The sequence below is a fragment of the Squalius cephalus genome (genome assembly GCF_949319135.1).
Source record: "Squalius cephalus genome assembly, chromosome: 23".
Taxonomy (NCBI): domain Eukaryota; kingdom Metazoa; phylum Chordata; class Actinopteri; order Cypriniformes; family Leuciscidae; genus Squalius; species Squalius cephalus.
Window position 1 is genome coordinate 22,881,303 of NC_137144.1, and position 20,928 is coordinate 22,902,230.

At 36.1% G+C, this 20,928-nt stretch overlaps 1 protein-coding gene across 2 annotated transcripts; it reads left to right on the forward strand.

Moving 5' to 3' along the window:
* The first annotated feature begins 32 nt into the window (after positions 1-32).
* Positions 33-20,922, forward strand: camk1db (calcium/calmodulin-dependent protein kinase 1Db). 2 transcript variants are annotated; one of them, XM_079858462.1, is made up of 12 exons: positions 33-76; positions 2,628-2,782; positions 9,509-9,640; positions 10,872-10,946; positions 13,126-13,264; positions 13,567-13,696; positions 15,034-15,109; positions 15,786-15,898; positions 16,359-16,437; positions 17,614-17,701; positions 17,840-17,990; positions 19,789-20,922. In XM_079858462.1, exons 2-12 carry the CDS (start codon positions 2,688-2,690, stop codon positions 19,887-19,889), a joined length of 1,179 nt encoding a protein of 392 aa, XP_079714588.1. In that variant the 5' UTR covers positions 33-76; positions 2,628-2,687; the 3' UTR covers positions 19,890-20,922. The 2 variants fall into 2 exon arrangements, with proteins under 2 accessions (XP_079714588.1, XP_079714589.1); XM_079858463.1 differs by lacking the exon at positions 33-76 and having other exon boundaries at positions 2,106-2,782; positions 19,760-20,922.
* Positions 20,923-20,928: the final 6 nt, after the last annotated feature.

The following is a 20,928-nucleotide window of genomic DNA, read 5'->3' on the forward strand; positions in this document are numbered from 1 at the left end:
CTGAAAAATGTCAATGTTTCCTTTAGTCCTTCATGAAGAAATTGTAACATGGAAAAGTTTATTTAAAAAAGCAAAGGTAAGTGATTATTACTGTGACACACACACACATATCTATCTATCTATCTATCTATCTATCTATCTATCTATCTATCTATCTATCTATCTATCTATCTATCTATCTAAGTATTTGATACACTGCCGATTTTGAAGGTTTGTCCACTTACAAAGCATGTAGAAGTCTGTCATTTTTATCATAGGTACTGTTCAACTGTGAGTGACCAGAAAAAATCCAGAAAATCACATTGTATGATTTTTAAGTAATTAATTTGCATTTTATTGCATGACATAAGTATTTGATACATCAGAAAAGCAGAACTTAATATTTGGTACAGAGACCTTTGTTTGCAATTACAGAGATCATACGTTTCCTGTAGTTCTTGACCAGGTTTGCACACACTGCAGGAGGGATTTTGGCCCACTCCTCCATACAGACCTTCTCCAGACCCTTCAGGTTCCGGGGCTGTTGCTGGGCAATACGGACTTTCAGCTCCTTCCAAAGATTCTCTATTGGGTTCAGGTCTGGAGACTGGCTAGGCCACTCCAGGACCTTAAGATGCTTCTTACGGAGCCACTCCTTAGTTGCCCTGGCTGTGTGTTTCGGGTCGTTGTCATGCTGGAAGACCCAGCCACAACCCATCTTCAATGCTCTTACTGAGGGAAGGAGGTTGCTGGCCAAGATCTCGCGATACATGGCCCCATCCATCCTCCCCTCAATACGGTGCAGTCGTCCTGTCCCCTTTGCAGAAAAGCATCCCCAAAGAATGATGTTTCCACCTCCATGCTTCACGGTTGGGATGGTGTTCTTGGGGTTGTACTCATCCTTCTTCTTCCTCCCAAACAGGGAGTGGAGTTTAGACCAAAAAGCTCTATTTTTGTCTCATCAGACCACATGACCTTCTCCCATTCCTCCTCTGGATCATCCATATGGTCATTGGCAAACTTCAGACGGGCCTGGACATGCGCTGGCTTGAGCAGGGGGACCTTGTGTGCACTGCAGGATTTTAATCCATGACGGCGTAGTGTGTTACTAATGGTTTTCTTTGAGACTGTGGTCCCAGCTCTCTTCAGGTCATTGACCAGGTCCTGCCGTGTAGTTCTGGGCTGATCCCTCACCTTCCTCATGATCATTGATGCCCCACGAGGTGAGATCTTGCACGGTGCCCCAGACCGAGGGAGATTTGACCGTCATCTTGAACTTCTTCCATTTTCTAATAATTGCGCCAACAGTTGTTGCCTTCTCACCAAGCTGCTTGCCTATTGTCCTGTAGCCCATCCCAGCCTTATGCAGGTCTACAATTTTATCCCTGATGTCCTTACACAGCTCTCTGGTCTTGGCCATTGTGGAGAGGTTGGAGTCTGTTTGATTGAGTGTGTGGAGAGGTGTCTTTTATACAGGTAACAAGTTCAAACAGGTGCAGTTAATACAGGTAATGAGTGGAGAACAGGAGGGCTTCTTAAAGAAAAACTAACAGGTCTGTGAGAGCCGGAATTCTTACTGGTTGGTAGGTGATCAAATACTTATGTCATGCAATAAAATGCAAATTAATTACTTAAAAATCATGCAATGTGATTTTCTGGATTTTTGATTCCGTCACTCACAGTTGAAGAGTACCTATAATAAAAATTACAGACTTCTACATGCTTTGTAAGTGGGAAAACCTGCAAAATCGGCAGTGTATCAAATACTTGTTCTCCCCACTGTATATATATATTATCATTTTCTTTGCCTCCACATCTTTTATATACAATATGTATACATAAAATATTAAGATACAAATATTAATTAAAGCAAGACACTACAAGCAAAAAAATATTAAACCATTTTGAACCTGATGGCTTTAACCAATGTTCAGGTTTCTTTTCTGAAAATGTACGCAAATTAGTGCATATTTAATTACATAATGTGTTAATTTTATAGTGGAAATATTCTTTAGATTATTAAAATGTTCTTCACACTAAGAAAAATGGTTCTATTAAAAACTAAAATATGTTTGTTTTTTTTCTCCTTTGACATTACTACGAAAACCCCTTATTGGAACCTTTATTTTTTCAGTGTAGCTAAATTAAAATTACCTTAATTACTTCTTTTATAGTGTATTTGTGTCAATAGGGCGTTATTAGTAAGTAAAGTGTCTTCCTCCTCACTACACTGAATTTAGATGGTTAATAATGAATGCAGTATTTGCTCTTCATGCAGAAGGTGTACCGTTCCTGACGCAGTCTGTTGTCATCCCTCACACGCGCTCGCCGGTTATTTACCGGGCAACAGTTGCATCATTTATCAACCGGTGCGTTACAACAGCCTTACTTTGCAATACCTCAAGAATAGGGACTAACGCATTTGCGCGCGCGCGCTACGCGTTCTGTTGGTTGAGCTCGTCGCGCGTTGCGGTGAGTCAGTCAGGATCCGCGGTGACTTCGCGCGCTGTGCGTCAGTCAGTCCTCGCTCTGTTGACGGTACCGGGCGGCATGGAACGGAATGCAAGAAACGATTGAATTCTGTCAGACAGTCACAGAGACCGATACCCGCGTCCGCGTCTTTACCTGTGTTTTGTGTTTCCTGTAAGGCTGGAAAGATTGACGCGTTAAAAAGGTTATTCGGAGGCAGCGCTCACCCTGGAAGCACCATGGCCAGGGGAAGCGAGGAATCTGGGAATGGATCGTGGAAAAAGCAAGTGGATGACATCAGGAAGATATTCGAGTTGAAGGAAATCCTCGGGACGTGAGTATGAATGATGCTTTGACATTGTGAACGGAGGGTTTTGAAATCTGCATAACAGAGAGTCAAGGTCCTCCAGTTTTGGTCTTCAAAGTTTGATCTGTAAGAATAGTCTGATGTTACAGACAGGGGATTTACTTTACCGTTCCATTAGACATATTTACTGTTTTATAAATGGATAAAAAGTGAAAGCTTGTTCTTCTGGCTCAAGAATTCATTTATTTTCTTTTATTGTCCCTCATGAATATAAGTGTAAACTACAGGACACCAATTTGCATAAATGTAAATATGGTAATAAAAGCTAGTCTTTCCATTTATAGGCTATACTTGTATTATTCAGAAAGGTTTTATTAAATTAGAATAGAAAGCCTTTATTGTCATTATACCATGTACAGCGAAAGGCTAGAATTTGCTTCCCGTTATTAGTCAACCCTGTTACCATTGTAAATCATTATTAAAATGAAATGTAATTCAGTAAATAAAAAAGTCATGAAATCAATTTTTTGGGGGAAAAGTACTATTTTATCACTGTCTTACATTTTGTAAGGTTTTTCAGTCAGCCCTGTCACCATGATTTATTAGAAACATCAGCATTAAATTATTTTTCTAATAAGCACTTTATAATGACCTTGAAAGCAAAACTATAAAACTGTCAACCCTGTCACTTAGACAGACGTGAATGCCAATGTTTCCTCACAGTTGCACATTCAATCAGATGTAGAATAGGATGTTTTGGTCTGTGCAATGTGGTCTGTGTCAATGCATAATATGCACTTTAAATCCATACTTAACCCACTTGGAATAGCAGGTTATAATGTGCAGACCGCAGTTTTAATATCTCACACTCGGCAACATGGCTTTCTGTTGTCTTTAACAACTGTTTCCAAATTCCTCTTCTGTTGTAGCAGCATTGAAGTACAGGTTCACTGGGTTTTCCCCAGTAATGCCTTGAAATAGACCAGATGGTGTCTATAAGTCTATTTATATGGTGCGCAGGGACCGAAAACAGGACAGGTATTTTTATGTCCCCTTAAAGAGATTTCGCCATTTGTGGGGTTTTATATTTGTTATTTTAATTTGTCCTGTAATCTGTGATAGACCCTTAGCTGACACGTTCACCACCATTGTAAAACTTTTTTATTTCACTGCCTTTTTCCAAACATCTGAAGTGTGTATTATATTTAGTACATGTGTGTGTATAAGTCAGCTGAGGTTGGTCAGGTCATCAACGGTGGAGAGATATGTATTACATAAGATTTTAACCATAGCTCACCAAAAGGCTCTTACATAAGGATTAACTAGAGGCTTTATTGGAAACAGGCCGATCCCGACCTGTAAATGTTTCATTTGTATAGAATCTCCAATAGTCCTGCCAGTTACAGTGGTTTTACAGTTCAAAGCGAAGCCTCCATGTGAACCTCTGCCAGATCTCAGCGGTCCACCAGCAGGAATCACAGTGGTGTTTGCACATGTGTGATGATTGTTTTAATCTGACTGTTTGACTGCATGTCATTGGAGGTTCAGCACTCCACCCCCAACGCTTTGAACTGTTGACTGTGGATTATATGCAGAAGAAGGGAAAGACTCAGATTATCCTGTATCCAGGCTTTCCTCTCTTTCTGTTTCTCAAGTCTCTCTCTCTCGCTCTTTGCGTGTCCAGATTATGATTGTTTTATTGTGTTGTTGTTCACACACTATGGCAGAAGAGCTTTTAAAGTCATTCTAATGTTGCGTAGATGACGTAATTTTTTTCATTGTTGCAGTGCTTTGTGTTCTTCTCATTTTAAAGATGATGATGATGTAATTACCATAATTCATCATCAACAGCATGAATTATACCGAGGATCTTCAAATCTGCTCCTGGAGACCCACTTACTGCAGATTTCAGCTCCAATTTTAGGGGCCATTTACACAACACCGTTTTCAACTAAAAACTGAAAACTTTTTTATGTGTTTTGACCGTTCATTCACACGACAACACCGTTTTGGGGGTCTGAAAACGCAAGCTTTTGAAATTGGGTTATTGAAAAGGATACAGTTATCGTCTCCATGTAAACCACAAAATTTCAAATTTGTGAACACGGTGACGTCATGCGTATCACGTGTTCAGTTTATAGTGTTTCTGAGTGGCATTGCCATCTACTGGCCTGGCATGAATAATACAGGGTTTTTATGTCGTTTTCGCGGATCTTTGTGAAGTGGGATTGTTTTGACAACACTGTCGTCTGTACATGAAAAACACAAGAAAAAACGTTTCTTTTTTTAGAACGGTGTTGTGTAAACACACCCTTAATCTAACACACCTGAACCTTCTAATCAACGTATTAAGATCACTTCAAAATTTGAAGCAGATGTTTTGTCAACTAAAAACTGAAAACGTTTTATGCATTTTGGCATTCGTTTCACACAACAACGGTGTTTTGGGGGCCTGAAAATGCTCCTTTTTGAAAACTGGTTTCAAAGTGCACATATTGAAAACAATATTGTTATCATCTCAGAGTAAACTACAAGAACGCAAATTTGTGTAGACGGTGACGTCGTGCGCACGTGTGATTTGTGTTTCTTTACAAAGTGACATCGCCAACTACTGGCCAGGCAGCTTAATCCAGGATTTTTTGTCGTTTTGAACTGGGATCATTTTGACAACGTTGTCATCTGTACGTGAAACTTTTACAAAACGCTAATGAAAATCTTTTCAGTTTTTATTACATTGTTGCAGGACAGTGGGTCTCCAGTGGAACGGTTGAAGATCCCTGAATTATGGTACCAAAAATTTGGACACACTTTAGTAAATTTGTTTTTTTCACGATCTTAAAAACATTTTGATGTAAAGTTTATATGCATAAAATTTGTTTTGTGTCATTGTATACATTCCTTAAACTAAAATTAGATTTATTTTTATTTTATTTTTTATTTTTTTCAGCAAGGACGCATTAAATTGATCAATGCTGTTTTTTAAAACTGTCTATTGATCAAAAAATTCTGAAAAAATCTGATTGCATTAAATCCTCATATTAGAATGATTTCTGAAGGATCATGTGACGCTGAAACTGGAGTAATGATGCTGAAAATTCAGCTTTGATCACAGGAATAAATTATGTTTTAAAATATAACAATAGTTCTTTTAAATTGTAATATGTCATAATATTATAGTTTTTTTTTTTTTTTTTTTTTTTTTTTACTGTAGTTTAGATCAAATAAATTCAGCCTTGGTGAGCATAATAGAATTTGTTCAGAAACATTAAGATATCTTACCAACCCCAAACTTTTTAAACACTAGTGTGTGTATATAATATATATACAAATAATTCCACTTGTAAGTGGATGTTTAAAGCTGTTGCGATGAACAGGCATAAATCTAGAACACGTTTAATCCAGGTAGGATTATCTTTCTAGGATTTGCCATCCTGAAGATGACATAACAGATTCCATAATACTCCTTATACAATACTCAGCTTTCAAAGTCACCACACTGAAAACAGCATTAAGCATGCTGATATTAGATTCAGTTGTGGATGCACGATGCAGCATTGTCAGAAATAGCTCAGACTTTCCTATAATGATTCAACCTCCACAATCTCCACCTCCAAACACACTGCAATCTACCTATTGTTCAAACTCCACCTGTACCACTTTTACCATTTCTAAATGAGAAAATACAATCAGTGTAAGTGTTAATCCGTTAATTTTAGATTAATCCCATCTTAATCCTGTTATCTTCCGAGTGGAGGTGTCAGTTTTCCTGAATTCACCTGAGGTGGTTCAATATGTCATTGTTAAAATTCTATTTAATTCACATTCAATATAGCGCATTTCTCAATAAATATCATTTCAAAGCAGCTTTACAGAAAATTCATGAGCCTTTTATACAATATTCCAATGTTGCGCATAAGTTAAATTATTATCTTTGGATAGAGAGTAACTCTATTTATCATGCACTTTAATCTTTGAAACTTTCCAGACATTTCACATTCACAAACAGCTATTACACACTACATGAACGGTAATATCTGAAAAGGTGTGATGGAGCACCTTTTTCAGACTCAAGCTCATAATATGTGACTACACCCACATGCCATATAGGCTTATGAAACTCTGACATTTGCATGAGAAATTCGGCTTTACTGCAAAGCATTGAGGTCATGGACCACAGAGTCATGATATGTGATCACTAGGTCCTTGTTGACCTCATGCTATGCAAATTAGGTGTGTAACGGGTACACAAATACAGGCTTTTCAGAGAATAACCGCATAAGTTAGCTTTGACTCTGGCAAGCTTTGTTTCTAAATGTATTTTACAGGTGCACTACAAGGAACAAAAAGCACATAAAGGTCAGTGGATGTGGGTTAACGGTCATGCTAGTCTTTACCTCAAGGTGTGGCACGTAACACTTCCTGTAACTGATGATTTCCTCTGGCGGTTGGTGAACTGACACCTGCTTCTCTGTAGATTGATACACTCTCCATCAGTTAGATGGATATTGATCACCTGAATAATGGTTATACTGTGTATATATTTATATATATATTACATTCTGCTTGTTGAGTTGAATCTCCTGAATTATGGGTTTTGATTTCATTTAATTTTTGTTTTAAATATTTTTGGTGCTATTTGTTGAATTGAATCACCTGAATTATGAAGGGAAAAAAAACATTTGAAGTGGTTCTTACTATTTGAAATGCTCATAAAATGGCCAAGTCAAAATTTTCTTCAACAGTTTATTATTTAATTTTATGCTTTTGTCCCTCTGTAGGCTGTCAAAATTACTACTTTCTTTTTTTTCCATTTGATATTTTTGCTTTGGCCCTTTTGTAGGCTGTCTAAAGCACTACTATGCTATTTTATTTTTATTTTTTTTTGCTTTTTTCCCCTTTGTAGGTTGTCTAAAGCACTACTATTTTTATTTTATTTTATTTTATTTTATTTTGTTTTTTCCCTTTGTAGGCTGTCTAAAGTACTAATATTTTTATTTATTTTATTTTATTTTATTTTATTTAGTTTTTTCCCTTTGTAGGCTGTCTAAACCACTACTATTTTTATTTATTTTTATTTATTTTGTTTTTTTTCCCTTTGTATGCTGTCTAAACCACTACTATTTTTATTTATTTTTATTTATTTTGTTTTTTTTCCCTTTGTAGGCTGTCTAAAGTACTAATATTTTTATTTATTTTATTTTATTTTATTTTGTTTTTTCCCTTTGTAGGCTGTCTAAACCACTACTATTTCATTTTATTTTATTTTTATGTTTTTTTCCCCTTTGTAGGCTGCCTAAACCACTACTATTTTTATTTTATTTTATATTTTATTTTATGCTTTTCCCCTTTGTACGCCGTCTAAAGCAGCGTCTTTTTCCCCTTTGTAGTCCTAAAGCACTTTTTTTTTTTCTTTTTTTTTACTTTATTTATTATTATTTTTTGCTGTTTGTTGAATCACCTAAATTTTGTTTTATTTTTTTATTTAGTTTAGTCTTGTTTTTTGTTTTTGCTGCTTGAGTTGAGGTGTTTAGTAGTGTTGATTACTTTCCTAAACAGACAAATTTGCTGTGTTCTGACTTGGCCCAGTAAGCAAGCACCTAGCAACCACTCATAACTCCTTAGTTACGAGCACTCTGACCATCTTTACAACCGCCTATCAACGTTCTGGCAACCATCCGTAAAACTCTAGCACCATGTCAGTGACTTTTGCACTGGAAAACACCATTAATGTTTAAAGGGTGTCTGAATTACACGTGATAAATCTGATCTGTTTAATGCACTCTATCCAAGCACACACTGTTGTTTTTCTTCTAGTTTAATCCTTTGAAGAGATGAATGCTGCGCCCACTGCAATCTCGCACGCTCATGTGAACACATAGCTTAAAAAGTACTCAACCTGCTGGGCGCTCGGCCAGTGAGTCGCTCCATTTCTAGCCTCCTAAAGGGCTTGCGTTTCAATCGCAGATGAGAGTTAAATTTTACAGTTAAAGAAATAGATGACTAATGCTTTGTTTTGGCAAACCACCAAACCCTATATTTTGATTAAACGATTCAGCCTTTTGTTCCAAGCTTTCCGAATTGCCGCAAGTGCTCGTGCCGGTATTAGTAAATTACTGTGTGTGTGTGTGTGTGTGTGTGTGCTGAAGGATTAGAGCGGATTTTCAGTGACCAATAAAGGCTTAGCTACAAGCCACAATGGCCAACTGATTACACAGTGCATATGATACAACATCCCTGAAGAATCAGAGGAGACGTGAATGCTTTTAAGCATCACATTTATGAAAATGTACAAATATAGTGAAACATTTGAAAGTAGTCTTTACTATTTGACAACCAAGTCAAGTTTTTCTTCAGTATTTTATTATTTTATTTGACGCGTTTGTCCCTGTAGGCTGTCAAAAGTACTACTATATTGTTGTGTTTTTTTCTTCATTTTATATTATACTTAATATAAAATATAAGTCCCTTTGTATGCTGTCTAAAGCAGTGTTATTTTTATTATTTTATTTTAATTTATTTTATTCTTCTGTCCCTTTCTAGGTTGTCTAGCACTACCATTTTTTTATTTTTTTATTCTTCTGTCCCTTTCTAGGCTGTCTAGCACTACAATTTTATTTTATTTTATTTTATTTTCAAACTATTGGACCCCACTATATTTTTTCAAGCACTGTATTTTTCCTCTGTCCTCTTTCTGTCTCCCAAACATTTCCAGCCACTATTTTATATTTCGCCTTTCTTTTTTGCTTTTTCCAGAGGGGCGTTTTCCGAGGTGGTCCTGGCCCAAGAGAAGGCCACGGGAGACATGTACGCCGTGAAATGCATCCCGAAAAAAGCACTAAGAGGAAAAGAGAGCGGAATAGAAAACGAGATTGCAGTGCTGAGGAAGTAAGTAGTCCTAAAAGCCACCAGAAAAGGCTTAAAATAACAAACCCAACACCCATTACATGCTTCACACAAGTTCCTCTTGCTACTGAGGAAAAAAGCTGCAGTTGAAAGGAAGCTGTTAGTGCGAGTTTGAGCGGGAGATGACTCAGGCTTTATGACACGCCCCTCACAGCCTCCTACCTTTACTGACTCCTACCTGTCCCTTTCAAAAGCATCGCAAGAAATGATTCATGTGGCCTCCGCCGCAGACCTCGCTATTCACCGCACGTTGAGGCCGAGCGCAGGTCCGCGGTTGTCATGGTAAAAAGGCGTTCTGGCAAAGGAGGCAAGGCAAAACGCGAGAAACGCTGCAGCTTGCAGCTGGATTGGAGATGCTGTGGTCAGAATGATTCTAGTGACTGGAATGTAACTATTCAGCAAGGATGCTTTCGGTTGATCAAAAGTGACAATAAAGACATTTATAAAATGTCACAAAAGATTCCTAAATGCTGTACTTTTAAACTTTCTGTTCATCAAAGAATCCTGGAAAAAAAAAAAATCACAGTTTCCACAAAAAAGCATCATATTAGGATGATTTCTGTAGGATTTTATTTTATGCTTTTGTCCATTTGTCAAAAGCAATTTTTTAAAATCTTATTGTATTTTATTATTATTTAAAAAAATCGTTTTACCTTTGTGAGTCCCTTTGTTAAATGCACTATACATTTTATTTTATTTTATTTTATTTTATTTTATTTTATTTTATTTTATTTTATTTTATTTTATTTTATTTTATTTTATTTTATTTTATTTTATTTTATTTTATTTTATTTTATTTTACTGTCCCCTTGTGTGTCCCTCTGTCAAAAGCACTACATATTTTATTTAATTTTTAATTTTATTATTTTATTGTCCCTTTGTGTGTCCCTTTGTCAAAAGCTCTAAAAATGTATTTATTTTATTTAATTTTATGACAGTGAATTCAGCTTTGCCATCGCAGAAATAAATTATGAATGCATTGCCCTTCAGTTGTTTAGCAACTTACATTTGAGAATCTCTAGAGTTTTTTTTTTTTCTTTCATTGTCTGCATGAACAGAAAAGCTCAATCTATCAGCCCAACTCATATGCTATGGTGTACGGGAGCATGTAATGGGAACCAACATCAGCCATCCAAAACAAAGCCTTCATAATCCACTCAAGTGCGCCTCTGGTTCATTGTAATTGACCAAATATTTTGTCTGTTCTTTTCAGGGTCAAGCATGAGAACATTGTGGCTCTAGAAGACATTTACGAGAGCCCCAGTCATTTATATCTTATTATGCAACTGTGAGTAAAATCTCTTTGCTACTTCAATTTGTGCTTAATTAATGATCTGAGTCTCCAAAGTCTTTGAAATGGAGCCAAACAATGTGAAGCAAGTTTGCAATGTGGAAAACTTAAAAAACTTAAGAAGTAATCTGTTCTTGCCTATATCTGATGTGTGACCGACTGATACATTTCTTTTAATTGCAATCCAAAACATTCTCTTTCTGTCATTCCAATTCAACATCCTGTGGCGCTTTAAACTCATGACTTGAAAAGGAGCCAATTCTTATTCTGAATGTTGTCCAAGCCTCCTGCTGCTGCTTGAAATCATTTTAGTGATCTGAACAACAGATGATTAACGCAGTCTCAATCTATATAGCTTAATGTGAAGCATGTTAAACCCATATTTGAGTTTTTATTTTATTTTATTTATTGTATTTTTAAACATACACTACCTTTCAGATGTTTGGGGTCAGTGAGATGTTTGTTTTTTGTTGTTGAAAGAAATTAATACTTTTATTCAACAAGGATGCATTAAATTGATCAAAAGTGACAGTAAAGACATTTATAGTGTTACAAAAGGTTTCTATTTCAAATAGATGCTGTTCTTTTGAACTTTCTATTCATCAATTAATCCTGAAAAAACTTTATCATGGTTTCCACAAACAATATTAAGCAGCACAACTGTTTTCAACATTTCAAGAAATGTTTCTTGTGCAGTAAATCATCATATTAAAATGATTTCTGAAGGATCATGTGACACTGAAGACTGGAGTAATGATGCTGAAAATTCAGCTTTGCATCACAGGAATAAATGACATTTTAAAATATATTTAAATAGAAAACAGTTATTTAAATTGTAATAATTGTACACAATATTACTAGCCTGGTTAAAACCAGACCATTCTCAGTAGTAACTGAGTTATGGTCTGGCAAAGCTTCATTAATAACTCATTTCCAAAGGGGCGTCACCAACGGACGTCGCTCAAATGCCTCTGGGCGCAATTGGATAGACCTAAAACCAATCAGAGCAATCTTCATCGTGTAAAGCCATATGCTGCGTCCCAATTCACCTAAGTTACAATACGCCATAAAAGTATGTACTCTTTTTGTGAAGAAAAGGTATTTACTTTTGAATGTGTAGCAAAAAAGGAGCCAAGCTTCGTCATCTTTATCGGACGGATCTGTTGCGTGCATCCTGTCACGTAAACTGCCCTGTCAATCATCTTGTCACAGTTAAAATCCTCTATTAAATCTAATTTAATTTCCTACCGTTTCGGAGAGAAATGTAGTAGCACGTTCATCTGCCAGTGGGTCTTTCATGGAGACTGTCCTCATGTGTTTGCAATTTGAATATAATAATGCATTTAAAAGTTCAACGGACGTCGCTCAAATGCCTCTGGGCGCAATTGGATAGACCTAAAACCAATCAGAGCGATCGTCATTGTGTAAAGCCCGCCCCAACGTTTCCGATTGGTGCCGCGATTTCGACGGATTAGAAATGGGCTTGAATGAGCTCTTTGCCAGACTACTTGCAGAGCAAATCTAAATTTTCCGGAAGTTGTCTGGGTTTTCCCAGGCTACAATATTACTGCTTTTACTGTATTTTTGATCAAATAAATGTAGCCTTGGCGAGACTTTCAAAAACATTAAAAACTCTTACCAACCCCAAACCTTTAAACAGCAGTGTATAATGGAGGGATGAAAATATGAAAATTCTGGCCGATACCGATAACCGATAATTTTTTTATATTTGAAAGCCGATAACCAAAAAATCTAAATAAATAAAAAATGTTATATAATTTAGCCTGATTACAAAAACAAAAGTCTCACTATTAAAAGCCATGTCCCAAGCACACAATTACAATGTTCTCATTATAATTATATGACAGACTTGCACTTAAACTGTATATATATGTTGCACTTAACTGTATTTTCCTTTAAGTGATTCCAATTATGTTCAAGCAATTAAAAACCATCATGGTGAGCAGTGCACATCTAACTGACAGTGGGAAATAATCCATTATTTATCTTCCAAATGATCTATGGTCTATGACGTAAACATATATCGGGCGATACCGATATGGTGGCCGATATATCATGCATCCCTAGTATATTGTTTTTTGTATACACCTGTATGTAAGTTTGACAGTTCTGAATAACTATAAACATTAAAAAGCAGATTTCTTGTGTTTTTCAGTGTGTCCGGTGGGGAGTTGTTCGATCGGATTGTGGAGAGGGGTTTCTACACGGAGCAGGACGCCAGCGCATTAATCAAACAGGTTCTGGATGCAGTTAACTACCTGCATTCACTGGGGATAGTCCACCGAGACCTGAAGGTGATGATTTCCCTTGACTGATTTCCTTCACACCAAAACAAATCGATATGCATAGACGTACAGTTTCATTATAGTACACAGGAACTGGAACATAAGACTTGAAAGGTCACCGCACTTTAGTGGAAGCAAGGCGTACAGCGTAAATAACTCTGTGACTTTTTAACCTAATCACCCTCTCTCTCTCTCTCTCACTCTCTCTCTCTCTCTCTCTCTCTCTCTCTCTCTCTCTCTCTCTCTCTCTCTCTCTCTCTCTCTCTCTCTCTCTCTCTCTCTCTCTCTCTCTCTCTCATATCTCCCGACAGCCGGAGAATCTGCTCTATTTTAACCCGAATGAAGAATCCAAGATTATGATAAGTGATTTTGGGCTGTCCAAGATGGAGGACGCCACCAATGACATCATGTCCACAGCCTGCGGGACGCCGGGATATGTGGGTAGGGCTGTCAGTCCACTAAATATCACTGTGAATCTGAACATTTAAAAAATTATCATAATTTTAACGCCTGTTGATTGGTTAACAATAAGTTCTCTTACTACTGTATATACATGGGGAAAACTGTAGTAGATCTAATGGGACGTTTCATGTAATTTTACAGTAGAATTTGAGTTTTTTGAAGTGTAAAAAGTCTTCGTATAATTTCCTCATGCGGGACACTTCTCATTTGATGTGTTTTGTTCTTATTTGTTATGTATATTAGGGTTTATGTTATATCTTGTGTTGTTAAATGAATGTTTATTTCATTATTATAGTGTCATATGTTACCATGATGGTGTTTTGTATATGACACCATCTATTAATATTTACCTCAGTGTGTGGAAAAGCTCTTTTTGATGAACTTTGATTCATCATATGATTTTCTCTTTACCTCTTATGTTTTTAAGGTGGTTGTCGGTGTGTTATGAAAATGAAAATGACTTTAGTAAATTGATGTATTAACATCATTAGTTAAAAGTGCGAATATGGAAACAACAGCATATGGATTTGAAACACATTAAGGTGTTTTAAATAATGGCGGAATTTTATTTTTGGAAGTACACTGTAAAAAATATGTTTAAGTCTAATCTATAAAACTTAAAATGTTACTTCCATACATTTTACAGTAGCACAGTTCTGACAAGCACAGCTACCATTTTTTTAACCATACATTTCACAGATTTTTTTTTTACAGTGTACTTCCAAAATAAAATTCCGCCATTATTTACTCACCTTAATGTGTTTCAAATCCATATGCTGTTGTTTCCATATTCGTACTTTTCATATCCATTTTTTCTTGTGAAATACAAAGAATTGTACACATTTTGAACAATATCTATGCAAATTGTACATAGTGACCATGTCTGTCGAATCCAAAAAAAAAAGACAAAACAAAATCACAATAAAAGTGGTTAAAAAAACAGCACATTAGAAAACATACAGTTTTGGAATGACATGACAGTGAGTAAATGATGATCAAATTTGGTTTTGGGTGAACTATCCTTTAAAAACGTTTTTATTAGTGCTGTCAAATCGATTAATCGCGATTAATCACATCTAACAAAAGTTTTTGTTTATATTATATATGTGTGTATATGTTATTATATACTGTAGGCTATATATAGTATATACTATATATGTGTTTGTGTATATATATATATACACAAACACATATATTATATAAACAGAAAAGTTTATATTAGATATGATTAATCGCGATTAATCGATTTGACAGCACTAATTTCTAGTAAATAAATCATTTCATTCACTTTCTCTGTCGTTTAATATGTTCAATAGCTCCGGAGGTATTAGCACAGAAGCCATACAGCAAAGCCGTGGACTGCTGGTCTATCGGAGTTATTGCTTATATCTTGTGAGTAGTTTTTTTCCCCCATATTGAATTGAAATATCTTTAATGTCCCAAGGGGCAATTTGGTTCACAACAAGTAGCCTACACATACACATTCGCACATAAAACCATGAGATGATAAATAGATAAAAACATAAATACACATGTACCTATAGTTTGTTGAGAAACCTAACAGCTAATGGTACAAATGATCTCCAATATCTGTTGGACCTGCCACGTTTTCGGTAGGTATACCTCCTTCCTGATGGTAGGAGGCAAAACTCAGAGTGTAATGGGTAAGTGATGTTAGCCAAAATGGCCATTGCCCTCTGTGTAGCTCTGGCCTCGTACATATGCTCAGTGCTGTTGAGATCAGTGCCCCTGGCTCTTCCTTATGCTCGTCTGCTCAAGAGTCTTCCAGACATCTATCTCATCAATCAAAATCTGACTTCTCTCAGACTCGATTCTGAATTCAGCCAGATCATCATTAAATTCATGGGAGTCAAATCTTAAATAAAACTGATTCAGCTCCTCCACCAAATCAGAGTCAGGTTTGTCAGATGTAGCTACCCCTTTTTTCTTATCACTGTATCTTATGTTAAATGTACTGCTGCTTTCCCAACCATTGCTACATTCATTATTTTAAAAAGAGGTCTTTAGGTTAAAACACTGACCACTTTTGAATCCTCTGCCTCCTCAGGTTGTGTGGATACCCTCCGTTTTACGACGAGAATGACTCTAAACTGTTTGAGCAAATACTGAGGGCAGAATACGAGTTTGATTCCCCGTACTGGGACGACATTTCTGATTCGGGTAAGTGTGAATTAGATCATATATTATAGTTAATGACATAAACTCTTTATATATCAGGTTCAAGCTTTTGTTGTGTTCTTAGTATGGGAGAAAATGACACCCTTCTTCACCTCCTTTTGTCTCTTCCACCCACTGAAACACGCTATCATTGAGTAAGACTTGAGTTACTTGTGTTTACTTGTCGCTGACAGTCACGACTTCATTTTTTTTCCCATGAGCAACACTTTAATATAGGTTTTTCGAAAGTAACACAGGTATTGCAGCCAGATATAAATCAGCAGTTGAAAAGCATTATCTGGCGCTAGGCGATTCAGCTTCGTTTGAAAATAACAAGTCGACACCCACAGCACAAGCTGTTCCCTGGTGTCTGGGGAAGTGTAGGAGGGTGTCATTTTTTCACAATTAGAACTGCGCCCTTGTGCAACTGATTCAGGGAGTTTTTTCTTGTGTTGTTTTATAGCTAAAGACTTCATTAGTAACCTGATGCAGAAAGATCCAGAAAAGAGGTTAACTTGTGATGAGGCTCTTCTGCATCCATGGTGAGCGACCAGGATTGTGTTCACTGCCGTTCTGATGTTATATTAGTTGCTGCAGGTTTAAGAGTGAAACTCACACAGTCTATCAATAACATTAAGCATATTTCCCTGCCTTCGTAATACCCATTAATGTGTTAATTTTTTTTTCCTTTTAAGTTTGAAATTTGCATTAATCTCAATAAAATCAGAATAAAATTTACACCATGATGTAAATATAATATAATATAATATATATATAATGCATTACAGTAATGAGAACTGTGGAAAATATGCTTAATTGTCATGAAAATAATGTCACACTCCAAAAATATGTAACAATATAATAGTATAGCCTTTTATGATATATATATGTGTATATATATATATATATATATATATATATATATATATATATATATATATATATATATATATATATATATATATATATATATATATATATTGTACAGTTCAAAAGTTTGGAGTGAGAAGATTTTTTTATAGAAATTTCAGCAAGGATGCATTAAATTTATTTAAAAAAAAATAGTATACTTTTTTTTAATGTTTTAAATAAATGCTCTATTTATTGAATATAAACTCTATATTCCTCAAAGAATAAAAAAAAAATACATCAGGCTTTCCACAAAAAATTAAGCATCTGTTTTCAATATTGATAACAATCAGCAGCAAATCAACATATTGGAATGATTTCTGAAGGATCATGTGACACTGAAGACCGGAGTAATGATGCTGAAAATTCAGCTTTGATCACAGGAATGAATGACATTTTAAAATATATTTAAATAGAAAACAGTTATTTGATATTGTAATAATATTTAAATATTACTGTTTTTACTGTATTTTAGATCAAATAAATGCAGCATGAGAGACTTCTTTCAAAAACATAAAAAATATTACAAACCCCAAACTTTTGAATTGCAGTGTATATTTTATTACATTATCATATTATATTATATTAGCCTATATTATACAAAGTTCAAATGAAGTCTTTGATTAATATCAACACAACGCTAATCGTAACCGTAACTACATTCACCTTAAGATGTTATTGAGCACAAATCTTTGTTTTTACATTATATAGTTATGTTTATACACACATATGGTCACATATAAAAAGACACTGCCCCCTCATGGATGCCACATGATACTGCAAGAAGTCCAAATCTCCTCTGATTTCAGGATAGCTGGTGATACTGCGCTCTGTAAGAACATCCACGAATCAGTCAGCCGACAGATGAAGAAAAACTTTGCGAAAGCAAAATGGCGAGTAAGTGACCACGTCCTTTCCACAACATTTTTCTTTCCCCCTTTGGAATCATTAATTGAGAAACCTGTATTGATTGACCAGTATTTTATTTAACGTGATTTAAATGTCTGTGTTCTCTGAACTCTTCTCTCCTCACAGCAAGCGTTTAATGCCACTGCAGTGATCCGACATATGAGGCGTCTTCAGCTTGGGAGCAGTATGGATTCCTCCCAACACAGGAAGCAGAATCCAACATCCATGCCGGGGAAGAGTCAGTCGGTTGATGTGTCTTCAGTCCACCGCAACGACTGTAAGTTGTTACCACAGTGCTTTAAGGCCCCGATATACTCACAGCGAAGTTCTTTTCATTCTTCGTTAAGGGGTTAAAAGAAGTCCGAAATAGCCTTGCAGCGATATACAGTTAGCGAACAACATTTAGATGTGAATATGTGCTTTCCTCTCAATAACAAAATAAACACACAACAAAAATGCCAGTGGTGCGAAAACAGCATCATATCGATTTGGTTATGTTTGCAAGAGCTCTGCAATTTGACACTCCAATCAAGTCACGACTATTTATATAGCATTTTATACAATAAATATGAAAGCAAGCAGCTTTTACAGTTTTAAACATGAAAAACAGTGTAAGTCACTTTTAAATTAGAATTACAACTTAAATTTATATTACTTTAAAGCAGCTCTCCAGTGTGTTCATGTTTTTATGCGTGTCTGGCCTCGACGGACTGAACAGAAGAAATGAACCTGAGAAGATCCACGCCAAAGAAGGCGGAGCCTCAGAGCCACACCTACCTATTACTTAATCACTACAGACCAATGGTAGTTTGAAGGTGTTTACCAACCGGAGCAAACTTTATTGAGATATTCGCTTTGACAAGCTGTTGAACTCAAAACTAACTTTGTTTTGGCCTAAAATTTGGCCTTTGTTCAAAATGACGTCAACTTATCGGCTTTATCGCTAGATTTAGCGCCTTTTCAGACCTGCGACTTCTGGTTAACATGTAGTTTGACACTATATCATACTTGTTGCATTGACTGACAGGAAATATGTAAATGAGAACAGCTTTATTTGACATCCAGCTATATATTACACTGCCCGGCCAAAAATAAAAAGCCACTGTTCGGATTTGGCAAATGTTTAAGAGTCTATGATTGGATTATTATTGCAGTGATTATTATGTTTCTAGCATGTTATATGTTTGGCAACAGTTCTTCTAACCCTGATTGATGGAGTGTGTAGCTTTTCATCTCATAAACAACCATGTAGGAAGACACAACATGACCATATTCCAGGACGACAATGTCAAGATTCATCAGGCTCAAACTGTGAAAGAATGGTTATGAGGAACATGAAGAATCATTTCCACACATGAATCGTCTCCTCTGAGTCCAGATCTTAAATTCATTGAGTCTTAGGGATGTGCTGGAGGAGACTTTACAGAGTGCTGGACTCTTGCATTGTCAATACAAGATCTTGACCAAAAATGGATGCACCTCTTGATGGAAGTAAATGTTGTGATGTTATTTCCATCAAGAGGTGCATCATTTTTGTTCAAGATCTTTGTCATCCTGAAAATATGGCAATGTTGTGTCTTCCTACATGGCAAAAGCTACACACTCCATCAATTAGGGTTTGAAGAACTGTTGCCAAACATATAGGCGAAGATGCTAGAAACATAATAATCACTGCAATAATGATCCAATCATAGGCTCTTGAGGATTTGCCTATTTAAATCCAAACAGCGTATTTTTCGGTCGGGCAGTGTATATTAAAATACAGTATGTGAGCACATATTAGGAGAGAAAACAAATGACAATTGGCGCATGACGCCATCTAGCAACATGTTGCGACTTTTCGAGCAGGCTTCATCTACTTTCCATTGAAAATCGTTGGCAACACTGAACGTCACTCCAGTTCGTTCTTCGATTTTGCTTGAAGTATATCTGGGCCTTTATATTTCTTGAGCTGAAACTCACAATAGTTGTTTTTGACTCGACATATAAAAGTTGCTCATCACCAGTGATGTGTTTTGTGTTGTATTATGTCGTGTTGTCAAACAGCCCTTGAAGAGGGTGTTATCTTTGTCTAGGTTCGTCCGTGCAAGCGGCAAACTCTTCCTCGAAGACGGGAACGCCCGAGCGGAAAGCGCGGGCATCCACCGTCACCACCATCATCACCGGCTCAAAATGACATCACTTCTTGTGAGACCGCTGACTTGACTATTGCACTTTGTGGAAAATCGTGTTTTCTTCTATTTAACGGTAACTTCCATTGTCCACAGTCGAACACGTTTTCCTCTCTGGAAAGCCAATGGCGCGCTATACCTTGAGACTGTCTCGAGAGTGGCCTGTGTATTTAAGGTGACTGTTTTACCGAGTAAAGCTCATGACTTGAACGTTAATGTGGCTGTTGAATGGAGATTACGAACCTCGAGTTGAAGCACATCTGCTTTGGGTCGTAATAGTTCTTAGAAGTTGTGCAGATAAAACAGTTTTCATTCATTAAACAGTTGTTGTAAATTTTTGCTGCTGTGTTTCAACCTGCTGCTGTTTTGAAGGACCAAACGATAAAGGATGTGAGATTTACAGAATGTCTAGAGAAGCTGATGTAGTTAATAGAGGCTTTAAACCAATAGCCACAATTATTGCCATCCAGTATGTATAAACTTGAAAATCGGTTCTGGATGCATGAATGGTGCAAGTGAATGAAGGGTGTTAATATGTATTTAAAAAAATGGAAATGTGCAGTTTAATGGTTTTATCAACCATGTTAATATCAAGAAAAGATTCTGGAGTGATGTGTGTGTCAGTCAAATTTTTTTGAAGGTATGGTAATAAGCACTTTTTAAAGAGTTTTGTGTATGTTTTGGATTTATTTTGTAAGCTTTGCTTTTTTTAAATGACTTTTTGGCATTTACTGTATAATTTTGTCCACACTTTATATTGCAGTGATTGTTACGTAGTAATATTTTGTGGAAATTGAAGTATTTGTTGTTATTACCACTTAAATGATTATTAATTGTAATATAGCCACTGTAATGTAAGCTGTTGTCATAATTTTATTCTTCTAATTGTGACTAAGCCTGAGGAAACTGAAGAACGCTTGACCCACAATGTGTTTGTTTAGTCACAGATCTGTATGAAAACTACCAGCTTCAATCACTGACATTTGTATTTGCTGATCTTGTGTTTCAGTGGAGCGAAAACGCCTAAAATTTCACACACCGTCC

Bases quoted from the DNA above. Each gene is read 5' to 3' on its own strand.
- camk1db (XM_079858462.1), top strand. From the start codon at position 2,688: ATGGCCAGGGGAAGCGAGGAATCTGGGAATGGATCGTGGAAAAAGCAA. The intron at 13,697-15,033 runs GTAGGGCTGTCA...TATGTTCAATAG, and splicing joins CGGGACGCCGGGATATGTGG to CTCCGGAGGTATTAGCACAG. The intron at 17,702-17,839 runs GTAAGTGACCAC...CTCTCCTCACAG, and splicing joins TTGCGAAAGCAAAATGGCGA to CAAGCGTTTAATGCCACTGC.